Here is a 12436-nt window from a genome sequence, read left to right as displayed (position 1 = left end):
AAAACAGGCCATCAACATGTAACAGAAATTTCAGTGCCTTTCACTGCAGAACCTTAAAAGTTCTTGACCTTAAAAGGCTAAAGCACACCTCAATACAGAGAGGGATTTTCTTTTCATGGGGGTAATAAAAACCAATTTTCTCAGTGGGGCTTATTAGCTGATGTTCTGCACTGCACCCTTTGCTCCAGCACCCAGAAGCTGACTTGAATCCGTCTGACAAGGAGAATAAGCCAAACAACTATGTGCCTGAAAAGAAATCCCTGTGAACATTACTAAAAAAGTCACTGTTAAAAACAGTACACCAATGTGTCAAAGCAGCCTACTCACCCCCACTAGTGAAAGAAAGCTATTTCAAACTATTACAAAACAACTGCAAACTTCAGCAAAGCCCGGAAAATGTTTCATTTGTTAGAAGTTCTTTGCAAAAAGACAAATTCTTTTTAAAAAAAAAAAATCAGCATAAGGAATTTTCCTTCTTCACATAAAAAGCACGATTTCTAAGATTTATTTGAAGGCTGTTACTTTGGATGTTTCAAAGCTTCCAAAAAACCTCCTATTAAAAACAAACAAACAAAAAAAACATAACAATAAGGAACAAACAAAAATATGAACAGTCTCATACTTTCTTCCACATTATCCATTAACCATATTGGCATGGGAACATGCTCCAGATAGACAGAGAAGCATGGTATAGCTCCTCTTATCCATGCTGAAAAAGAAATCTACCAATGTTGATCCACCTCACCAATTTTACTTTGTAGTAACATCCATAGTTTTGAGTCATGAATTTTTGGCATGCTTGAAGTTGTAAAAGTAAGTTCAATTAGGAATACATGTAATAAATTTTCACCAAGACCCCTAGAGCCAGTGGTGGTTGAAGGCTTATCTGATTTTCAGCTTAACTATAATCAATTTGAGGTTTTGTGCATTTATTTAATCCAATTGTCAGGCTCAGAGGGACAACAGGCCTCTAGGGCCACTGCTGAGGAATTGGAACTTCATTTAAAGTCTTCAGGTTAGAAAAGCCCTAAAGGCTTCTGGGTTTGCAGCAGAAACAGAAGGCTTCAGCAGCCCCACTCAGCTCAGGGTTGGAAGGAACATTAGCAAGAACCTGACAGGCCAGAGTTGCTCTGCTAACAGCATAGCTTCCCTGGTTTGGAACAGAAAACTTCCCAGAGAGTCTGCTAGTACAATGGCAATCATACTGCAAGGTCTCCAGACCAAAGAACGAAGTATTCCGACTTCTGAAAAGTGAAATATTGCTTTTTCTACATTTTTTCGAGGCTTTTTTTTTTTTTAAGCCACTTTTTCTCTTTGGAAGTAGCTCCTGCAGAACAAAGAGTCAGTGCTTGCCTAACCCTTTCACAACTGGGCACAGAGAAACTTGTATTTTGGCCATTTTTCTAATGAGGCAGTTTTTTTTCCCTATTGGAGACCCTTATTTAAGACTAAAGTTGTAATCTTGATAACCTGCCTTACACAAGGAAGGTGGTTGATGTTGATAACCTTCCTTACACAAGGAAGGTGTGGGAAGGTGGGAGGTTATTTGTGGTTTTGGGGTTTTGTTTTTTGCTTTTTTGTTTGTTTTGGTTTTTGAAGTCAAATAAATTGAGACAGTAGGAAGGAAAAAAACAAAACAAAACTAAAAATACGTTGTACAGCAATCACCTACCCAACTTGGTGTAGAGATTACTCAGGATGCGAGCTGGCTGTACTCTCAGTGGATGGATATCAGCAATGCTCTGAACTTCGATTCCATGGTCTTGCAATAGATTCTTAATTTGATTAGATTCTGCCAGAATAGTTACTGCATAACAGAAAACAGAAACACTAGTAAGAACCAAAGTTCTTCTCTTTTTTAACTGGCTGCCTTTATTGTCACCTCTCAGCTACTGTGTAATTGACTAAAAATGCACAAAGACCTTACTTCTTTCTTAATTTATGACTCCATGAGATCTAAGGGGATTGCAAGGGGAGTTGAGAGATCTTTAGGTTCTCTGCTCCTCAGCACATCTTGTCATTCTTTTCTGCTCTGGATCGTAAAGTAATTCAAATTGGAAGGGACCTCACAAGGCCTCTACTCCAACCTCCTGCTCAAAGCAGGGCCAGCTATGAGGTTAGACCAGCTTGCTTGGGGCTTTATCATTTTCTTCTGATCTTTTTCAGTACCGCAAGTTCGGACTGTGCAGTCTCTTTCAGGAGACAGGGCTTTGCTCCTGCAAGTAGTTTTTCCCCTGATTTTGAAAATATTTGTTGTTTTAGTATGGCACATCATATCAACATAGTCAGGTCAATGGCAAACAGGTGCTGTTATTTGTATAGCAGTAAATGTTACAGCAGCTGTAAAATGGCAGAGGTAGAAAAAATAAAAAAAGCCCAAATTGGAGGAATTTACAATCCAGGGTCTGATTCTACCTCTTGTCCTGCATGAGGTTTTGCCCATGCCAACTGGGTTATTGGTTTGGGGCTAACGACTCAGTATTCTTCTTTGCATTATAAATAGTTGTCAAAGAATGCTAAAAGTAAGAGTGCATTTATATTTCTGTGAGAAATCAAGCACTTCAGAGTAAAAAAACACCACCACTGTGATACACCAAGAGGGGGTAAACAAGCACCTGTCCAGGTCAAAATACCACTGATGAAGACTGCTTCTGCTAAATGTGCCATTCTGGAAAAGCAACCAGGTCAGACCCTGGAAAAGGCTTTATCCCTGATCAGTTGGTGTTCGCCCTCCACTTAATTACTGGGTTTGGCTGTTCCTGAACTGATGAATGAAGCTACTCCCTGAAGCAGACAAAAGGCAGCTCTAAGTCTGGCTGCTTTCTGCTCTCTAGCTTGCTCCTCACCTCCAGGAACAGAGATCCACTCCACTCATTGCTTTTCTGCTTCCCCTGAAAAGGGGCTGCACAAAAACCTGACTGAACTGATCGGTCTCCTGTCAGTCCTGCTCTTTTCCGCTAGTATCTGCCATGACCTTTCTTTTCAATTTAAGATGGAGTCTGCCACTCTCCAGTCCCCAGTCTTAAAATTTTAAGAAGTATTTTTTAAGAGGTTTGTTAAAACTGATCTTCTCTTATGGAAAAAAGCAGCCAGAGAAACACCCCTCTTCTCATTCTCACAGTATCACCAAAGCATCCATGCACCATGTGAAAACCCACATCATTTTAAAACACGTCTTTCTTCATTCCCATGCATACGGACTTCACTGTCACACACTCCAATTTACCCAGAATGTTTCAAAAAAAAATCCCTGACCTTGTACCACAACATCAGGTTTAAATCCAGTGGAAAATCTTCTGTTTAAGGGATCAATTTCACCTGCAGCCAGAAATCCCTAGAATAAATACAAAAGAAAGAAAAAAGAAAGGACACAATAAAAAAATTAATAAAAGGCTCTTGATGACATCTACAAGCTATCTTAACCAATGTTCATTTTTAATGGGAAAGCGAGACTTAAAGTCTGGTTTCCCCATCCCGTCCCCTAAGTAGTATATTCAATAAAAACAGTGGCTGCAACATTTTTCAGAACAACAAGAAAATGGTTATGACTGACACAATCTGCATATCCTTATTTCCTATTTTAGAGTTACAGGAGTTACAGCAAGTGAAGCAATTTTGCCAGGTCAGTGATTTTTCTGCAGCTCTGCAGAGATATTCAGTTGTTCCTTTAACAAGCCCATGACCAATACTGGACACTTCTACAGGCATTTTATGCCACGGAATAAGGCACAACCCTCTGGAGCTGAAACAGTGCAGAATCTTAGCTCTGAAGCAGCCAAGTCAGCTTGGACTTCATATTCCTCTAGCCTAACCATATATCCAGTCCATCTGGCAACTTACTCAGCTTGGTAAGAAACAGACAATTTAGTATCTACCTATATATATATATTAAAAAAATAAAAAAGCTCCTGAAAGCTCAGTCATCCCCTCATCATCCGTGTGCATGTTCTGGAAAACACAGTGTCCCCTGCCTGACAATCAAATTTTACTTAAAGCCTAACCCAACTCAAAGCAAAATGAAATACAAACTCCCCTACTATACAAGAAATAATTACCTCTGCTAATAAGCAGCTAAGGACGTACATTGACTGGCCCCAAAGGTGAGGCAGCTTTCCCATCGGGGCACGATCCACTGAGTGAGGATTTTCATACTCCTCATCCACCTGACAACAAAAGCACAAACAAGAAAATTACCTTAAAGTTCTGAAGAACAATCAATAACGCGGATTTGAAAATACAAAATCTATCATCTAACCACTCTAATCTGTTATTATTATTATTACTGACATCTCTTGATTTTACTTTTGAGACTGCATTCTCTCTAGGACAAGAACTATGCTTCCTTAATGTAGACCACCCCAATCTTCAAAGCTGGAGCTTGAATGGGGACTCTGCATGCAACTAGAGCTTTGGTGTTAGCACCTCCCCTTTCTTCTCAGCATCCCTTCGCTGCCTTCCCTCTGGCAGCTTGTAGGGAATTGTGTCTGCCTTCCAACTCCTTTGACAATGACGCCTGACCTTCACTGATGACCATCTAGCTTCCTGAAAGTTCACATGAAGGTGCTTTCCAAAAATGAAGGCTATTCCACATTTCTTGAGTTAGCAAGAATGTTCAATGGAAAAATGAAGACATTTAGGAAAAACAAACAAACAAAAAAAAAAACAAAAAACAAGACCCTGCAACAATAACAACAACAAACTGACTTGATTTTGCAGCATACAGATCTTTTGAGGGAAGGGGATAAAACCTCCTGGATAACATCTTTATCCATCTTCAAGCCATTTAAAAATATATAAATAGCAGGCAAAAACTACCCCATTTGTTTGTCGTGTTCATCACATCATCATCACATCAAAATTCACAAGAAGACTGAACTCTTACACGCTTGTTCCCACTAGGCAGATAACTCAGAGCTTCAGCCTCAGATGTCTGAGCAAAACATCAGCCTTCGACATTCCTTCCCTTAACTCAGACCAAGCCAGAAGGCTCCACACCCTTAGTGCGTGAGGGCTGAGAAGTCTGGAGTGGGAGGAGAAGTGGGCAGGGAGAGATACAAAAGCAAATACCATGGAAGAGCACACAATGTTGTCTGAATATCTGTCACAATGGGAGAAACAGGTAAAACAGTGAAAGCAAAAATGGGAAAAACAAAAAACAAACTCACAAAAAAAATATCTAACAAATGCCAATTCATCTGAAACCTGCATTTATCTTAAATGCAAGCTCTAGAAGAAAAAGAGCACAAACTATTGACAGAATAGGCAGGCAGTAGAGTCTATATTTATTTCTTCTTTGAGCTTCAGTTTGTAAATCAGCAACAGCGCTTCTTAGATATGTCTTGTTATAAGAACTTAAAAAAATTTTAGATCTGCTCTAGAACTTCCCTAGGCACTCAAGATTCCCAGCTCCAAGATTCAATCATCTGGAAGCCTAAAGTTTACCATTTCTTGGCAAGAGCCATGAGAGGTCTGTTAGTTTTTAATAATGCATAGTGGTTTGGTTTTTTTTTTTTGCATTGCTAGTGTTGATTTATCAGCTAGAGGAAAATTACTGAACTGACACTGATTTTGGTATCTATACTTCACATACAGAAGTGGATGCTTCATTTTCACAATACCTTTTCTGGAGGGACTGCGTACAGTTCAGGCATTAGAACTATTCCATTCTTTTCTCTAATAAGTATTCCTTCCAAAGCCTCTCTATACTCTTCTACCTGGAAATATTTACAGAAGGGAGAATTGACAATACATTCAGCAAAACAGAAACAGTAAAAGTTAAAATTTCAGCAATTTTCTGTTGAAAATTAGTAATAAATAAACAACAAGGGTGGTGGTAGGGTGGATCACGACTTGCTGATGGAAGAAAAGGTTTCAAATTCTCAGATATTGTTCCAGCATCTCAATATTATCAGCCTCCAAAACATGAGCACACATCTTTAACCAGCAACAAACTACTGAAGCACTAAACATACTACAACTGAGAAGCTACTGGAACAAATTCTGCACGCAATTTGATGATGATGATGCAGTGACATGGAAGACGTCAGGACTGACAATATCCATGAGGAGTGTAAGGTGTGTGAATTGTTAGCTTTCTACCAAGCACATTTGTCTACGATTTTCTGAATCCTGCTTTACAGGATTGGGAATTCAGTTTCTCTTAAAAATTCACCCTGGGGAAAAATTAAAATAGATGTAAACTGATTAAAAATACCTAAGTTAACCAAATGGAAAATCCTCTTGTTCTTGTGTTGCTAGACAACATGTTACGAACAGGAATACCAGGCTGATACAGAATGAAAAACATTCAGTATTCTTTTTGCCAGATTCCTTATTTTGACCTATTTCTTAACTATCACATTCCAGGCTTTTACTTACAGGAAAGCTGTCTTCCAGCACTACCAGAACTTGATTTTGAAGTCCTATTTCTGCTATACCTTTCTGAGGAAGTAGCTATAGTCTACAGCACAAGTTAAGGTACCCACATGTTCTGTCATGGTACACTAGTATTTTCAGTACTCTATCCACTCTGAGTCCTCAGGATGCTTATTTTCCTAACAAGTGCTGCCACTGCAACTACATGTTTCCCACAATAACTGGAAGACTAGACACTTACCTGAGTGTCTCAAGTCTCTCACACAGCTATGTTTAAACTGTGGGAACTGAGGGCAATTGTCCATTCTGAGCACACCCCAGCACAGACCATCTACATACCATAAAGATAAGCAGGTACAGACTGTCCTAGATCACCTAACTAAATTCTGGAGACTGCTTTCTGAAGAGATAGTTTATTGCCTTGACTAAAGTTTCAGTAAACTCTGACGTTTCTCCTCATGAAACAATGCCTTATCTCTCCCCACCAGACTACTTCTGCTTTGTTCAACAAACCAACTCATATTTCTCGTAAATATCTCACTTGATTTATTACATCTGGTACAGAAAGGTTTTTTGGTCTGAAATTGCCTCCTTTGTTTCTGATGGTATTTTATTTTTAAGGGATTATATTTAGCAATCTCCAGTCCCTCTGCATACTGGGCAATTTTAGATCACATGTATTCGTTACTTCCTTCTGCACCAATCCGCAGAACTCTTGGTGTGAACACATTTAGTCCTTGTTACTTACTGCTCTTTTTTACGTTATTTAGCTCCCATGACCACTGAATGCTTGACACAGCAAAGGCATGAAGTAACTTAGGGAATAAGCAATTAACTTATGAAATCAATGAAAATGAAATGGCTCCTCGTAAGGGTCTAATCCACTCCAAATCTCCCTTGAATGTATGAAAGTGAATTCTTGTGAATCCCAGTAAATTCCCAGTAGTGTTTGATGCCAACAGAGCATCAAAATTGCACGAGATTCAAATAGTAACACCCATCACACCACAGCCCCAGAGCAGCATGCAAGACCAGAGGCTGCATGTCCTCACCCAGCTACTGATATCTGCAGTACGTGATCCATCTACACAAATACATAATTTGTCTACATCAATATTGCACACGGTGAAGGATCTGCCTTCTGCTGGGATCTACTACAGGAACGGGTCATTGGGACTTCCATGGAGACAACCGATAAGCAAAATAAACATAGAGCAAAGCTACAAAATACTTCTTTGCATTTCTATTCAAAGGCGTTTCCTTTTTCCTCACCTGAATTTTGTCCTCATTAAATACTCCGTCAATTAGGAAGTACGTCCAGAACACCGGCCACTCACATTCAATATTCTCAAACAGCTTGAGCTCAGCAGGATCGTAGTGCAGCCTGCTTGGATCCTGGAAATTCAATCATGTTCATTTAGTCACAGTGCTAAATTAGTCACTCAAACTCCATACATAATGGAAGCCTATTTTATACAAGTAATTAAAACCAAGAAACCAATAAAAACACAGGAACCAGTTTCCACGCAGCCTCTTGATTTCTTTCTCACATTCAGTCCCAGGCTCATTTAATCTGTTTCCAGACAAATCAACCCTTCCCAGGCTTAGAATCTAGGTGTCACCCAATAATTTGTCTCTGCCCTAGTTCAAAGACACCCCGGGGCACCTCAAACACATTGCTTCCCCTTAGGCACCATAAGCATGTCACTCCTTGTAGAATGATGAATTAACTTCTCTCAGTAATAAGTGGTTTTCAGACCATTAGTCTCCTTCAGACATGAGTCATTCCCAGGGCGGACGCCTGGATTACTACCAAAGATGTCACCACTAAGATGTCTTAACAATGATGCAGAACTTCACCCTTCATGTACATAAGATGAAAAAATTGTCCATAAACAAGAGATAATATTCTTCCTAATGTCTACTGAAAATACACATCAGAAATACCTCTCTGGGTGTCTTGTAGCCATCCCGGAGAAAACGACAGCAGCCATAGCGGCCCTATAAAAACAGACAAAATTACAGAAAACTTCTCATACCATTCTTCCTCATAGACTGACATCTGTGTATAAGCAGTGTGTTTTCAATGCCACTTAGGGGTTTTCTTCCCTCTGTTCCATGCACAGACCCACCAAGTCTGGCAATCTGTTTAATTAGGATTTTCAGTTAAGAAAGGAAGTTCTGCTTCTCTTTCTCTCTGAAAAAATAAAAATAAAGGAAATCCTTACCTGCAGTTTGGATATGATTTCGCTCTTGGTTACATTAACAAGGTTTATATCCTCCACTGCAAAAGCCGGGTAAGAAATAATAGAGAGAAGGCCAGCATCTATCTCCTTTGACGTGGATGCCCTCGGCAACATGGAGTAAAGTATAGACTGAGCAAAACAGGAACAAAGAGAGGGATGTAAAATAATTTGTCTTGTTCAAAAGACTATGTAAAATGCAAATGGAATATACTGTTTGCCAACTGAGAAAGAATTCACTGCATAATTATTTTAGCTAGGTGAACAGGAGAACACACTTGTATGTGATCTACTATAAACAAGGTGAACAGCGCAGTCTGAAGTCATCCTTATTAAGTTTTCAGCTCAGTTAATCATCATTAAATTTAACAACAAAAGGGAAGGGGAAAGGGACATGGGTTTTCTCCTAGCAAAGGAAACAGAAAACTAGTTTTTACCTGACAATGTTCTACTTCATCAGGAAGAACATGAATCACTGATTTGTGCCCTCCGTGAGCTCCAAAAAGATCTAGCTCATCTATTGCTTCCAAAGCAGCCTTCAAAACAAACAAACAAACACACACACCCCCAAAGTAAAACAAACATTAAATAACTTTTAAGTCAAGTATACACCCTAGCACATGTACTTTTCTTCAGAATGAGATTAGGTTAGAGAGGTTTGCTCCACAGACATGTTTTCAACTTCAATGGGAAGCACTGAAGTATTTTAGAAAAAATAAATATTTTTGCCTTTCCACTGGAAGGATACAGGACTGATGTGCTGGTGACCCTTCTCACAGTTAAAATGCAATGCAAAGCAATGGGCAGCGCTGCTTCTGCTGAGATAATACCTAAATAGTATTTAGTAATAAATTTTTCTGTCCCACAGCCAAAATAACTCCTCCATTTAGTAGCCTTTCAATCCTCCTTCCTGCAGGGCTATTCACAGAGAAAGGCTTGCTCAACATGCCCAGGACCATCGGAGGCCGGTTCCTGGAGAAGAGAGCACTGCCATCTACTTCTCTTACTGATACCAGCACTTCCCGAGGGAAAGAGAGATGAGATGTCTGCTCTCTGCACTCCTAATGGCCAACCAGACACATCATGCCCTGTCTCGGCAGGTGAATCAGCATGTCTTGTACCTCTCAGCCATAATGCGTATGCCTAGGGAAGACATTAGCAGCCCATCCACTTTGTTTGAGCATCCCTACTTTAACCCAGAAGGCTACAAAACCCTGGCTTTGCTGATGTGGGGTTTGCGGTGCTACCCAGGGACTGGGGCAGGAAGAGAGCAAGGACTGGGCTACCAGAGCCAGCTTAGCAGAGCTTTCCCCTGAAACTCCAGTTCGCAGGGCTGGGGCCACACTGAGTGCTGCTCCGTGTCTATTTGTATCCTGCAGCTTCACCCTAATGCAAATCCCTGACCAAGGGAGTAGAGCAGAGAGCAGCTTGCCTGATCTCCGCCGAGAGGCAACACAAACATCAGTTCCCTGGCTCTACAAAGGCTCTCTCTCTAGCAGACCAATAGAGCAGCAGATGTTTCTGCTAACAGCGGAAAGTTTCACTGAGGAATTTACAGCCAGGACCACAAGCAGCCTTAATGGTGAACACAAGACACTTGGATCCATTCAAGGAAACACATTCTCTGCTGTACTGCTGCCACGGATTGCAACAAAACAGATACAAGAGACAAGTGTTAAGGGGGAGAAATCCCAAAACATATTAAGAAAACAGGATCAACCTCTGCAGCAGGGTATTCAGACCACAGCAACCCCCACCAGACTGTTCAAGACAAAAACCTCACACTGAGGCACCCCCACTGAAGCTGCCTTGTCACTCTTTGACTCAACCGCAGCCAACACCAGCAGCTTCTCCCTCTTGCAGCCAGCCACGCAAGATCTTGGTTACTGATAAATCATGCTGAAATGCAACTGCACCTTTGATGTTACTAATACTCGGTTTGTGTCAGTCCCCCAGACACTATGTAAAAAGGGAGTTGGAAACTACAATATACATTTATGGCCTTTAGAGCTTCATTGAATATCTCTGTGACCTTGCAATACAGAGGAACCAGAAATACTTGCTTTCTTTTAAATAGATCTTTACTCATTTTTCTGCCTATTTTAGTTGTGAATAATTTCTGTGGTTGATATCCTGCTGTTTTCCAGAATTTACATCCGACTCAACCTTAACATGAAAACATCCTGTATAATACTGAAGGTAGATAATTAAAAAGGAGGGATTAAAAAAAAAAAAAAAAAAAAGAGGCCACTTCATAAGACTGCACCTCACTGAACCTATCAGATTCATGCCTCAATGACCCTGCTAGATATTTTGCAGTCCTTGGAACAACTGTATTAAGGTCCTTCAATGCTAGCCATTATCACAAGGATTTGGCACTGAATACTCAACTCACACCCAAACAAAAATTCTTATACAATCAGTTAACAGCTGCAGGGGCCAAGAAGGCTATGCAAAGGAAGCTATCGGGTTCACTAGAGCCATTTAGAGTAACAGAACAGCCAAGAAGGAGGAGTCAGGAAGACGTTCTCACTTTGGCCATCCCCACGGAGCTTGCATTCAGTTCAGGGATGCCCTGGTTTGTCTTATCACCACGTTCCCAAATGCCATAATCCTGCAAGAATAACATAAAAAAAAAATGGCATGGTTACCTAGAAAACTAATTCCCTCCCTTGCCTCCACATGCACAGCCCCACCACAAAACCGGACCCTAGTATGAAACTTGTCTATTGGCCTTAAAAAATAAAATAACAAAAAATTCCCCAAGTCTCTGAAGAGCTCCCCCTCATGTCTGAAGAGCAGTACAAAGAGATATATCCCAGCAGGATGAGGTCTGTAAGCATGAACCACTTTCTGCACTGACCACACAAAGCCCTTTATCCTGCACGCTTCTCCCTCTACCTCTTCAACTTCATTACTTTCCAAAAACGTTTGATAACACTTTGCTCTTTTTAGAAAGGCCCATAAGATGAAACATCAAGAGTTATTATTTATTATCCATAAAGATCAAAATAATAATTTAAGAAAACCTATTATGATGATAGAACAAATATACCTCACCCAGGCAGCAGTAAATCCCTCCACAGCCCTCCCACCATCTCCAAAGATGCTGCTCACAACATAAAGTACTGACAGATTCTGACATCCTCTCATGGAAAACGAAGCCCATGTTTTCATTCACCATCAATAAATATTTTTCCACCCATATCTGAGCAGTGTTCAGACGTTTAACACTTAAATAAGTACTTACAGCAACTTTGTAGGCAGCTTCTATGTAAAAAACAAGATTCTGAATAAAAGCAACTTCATCAAGGGTAAAGATGATACGTAATCCTGATTAGAAGAGGGGAAGAAAGTAATTACACATATTAAAACAGAAATATTTACTTTTCAATGAGTTTCAAGCTTTTGCCTATTTGCTACAAAATACTGTCCACAGAAACCAATGGAAAGACTCATGCTGATTTCAAAAGAAGCAGCAGCAAGCCTCAATATTTGCTGCTGATAAACTATTTCAAATGCCACCAATACACATCACCTGTTTCAAAGACCAGCCAAAAAAACACCCTCAGCAGGAGAGTGGCATTCATCCCCAGAGGGTACAGAGCAGAGATGCCTGGGCCAGCTCTCGCTCTCAAGAACCGCATGGCGCAACTCCAGCAGCAGCCCCACCCCACCATCTGCTTCTCGCTCTGCCAGGAGATCACCAGGATAAGAGCCTTATCCTCTCAGGAAGAGCACAGGTGAGAAGAGCACAAAGTAAAACAGCGCCAGCAAGAAAAGGAACACAGATAGGCTTAGTGGCACCTGACTCAATG

General features: G+C 40.5%; 1 protein-coding gene across 3 annotated transcripts in view; it reads right to left on the bottom strand.

The window, feature by feature from the left end:
* Positions 1–12436, bottom strand: part of PHKA2 (phosphorylase kinase regulatory subunit alpha 2) — a 44824-nt gene that overhangs the window by 28146 nt on the left and 4242 nt on the right. For all 3 annotated transcript variants that reach the window (XR_010826183.1, XM_048066814.2, XM_048066817.2), the window contains exons 5-14: positions 11869–11951; positions 11152–11232; positions 9056–9154; positions 8604–8750; positions 8323–8376; positions 7648–7770; positions 5619–5714; positions 4056–4163; positions 3256–3334; positions 1673–1807 (exon numbers count right to left, since the gene is read on the bottom strand). Coding sequence is in view for 2 of the 3 variants with exons in the window: in XM_048066814.2 (XP_047922771.2) it covers positions 1673–1807; positions 3256–3334; positions 4056–4163; positions 5619–5714; positions 7648–7770; positions 8323–8376; positions 8604–8750; positions 9056–9154; positions 11152–11232; positions 11869–11951 (1005 nt within the window). In the remaining variant the exon portion in view is untranslated. The remainder of the gene's footprint in view (positions 1–1672; positions 1808–3255; positions 3335–4055; positions 4164–5618; positions 5715–7647; positions 7771–8322; positions 8377–8603; positions 8751–9055; positions 9155–11151; positions 11233–11868; positions 11952–12436) is intronic.

The sequence above is a fragment of the Anser cygnoides genome, chromosome 1, assembly GCF_040182565.1.
Source record: "Anser cygnoides isolate HZ-2024a breed goose chromosome 1, Taihu_goose_T2T_genome, whole genome shotgun sequence".
Classification (NCBI taxonomy): Eukaryota; Metazoa; Chordata; class Aves; order Anseriformes; family Anatidae; genus Anser; species Anser cygnoides.
This window is presented reverse-complemented; position numbering and strand designations above follow the sequence as displayed.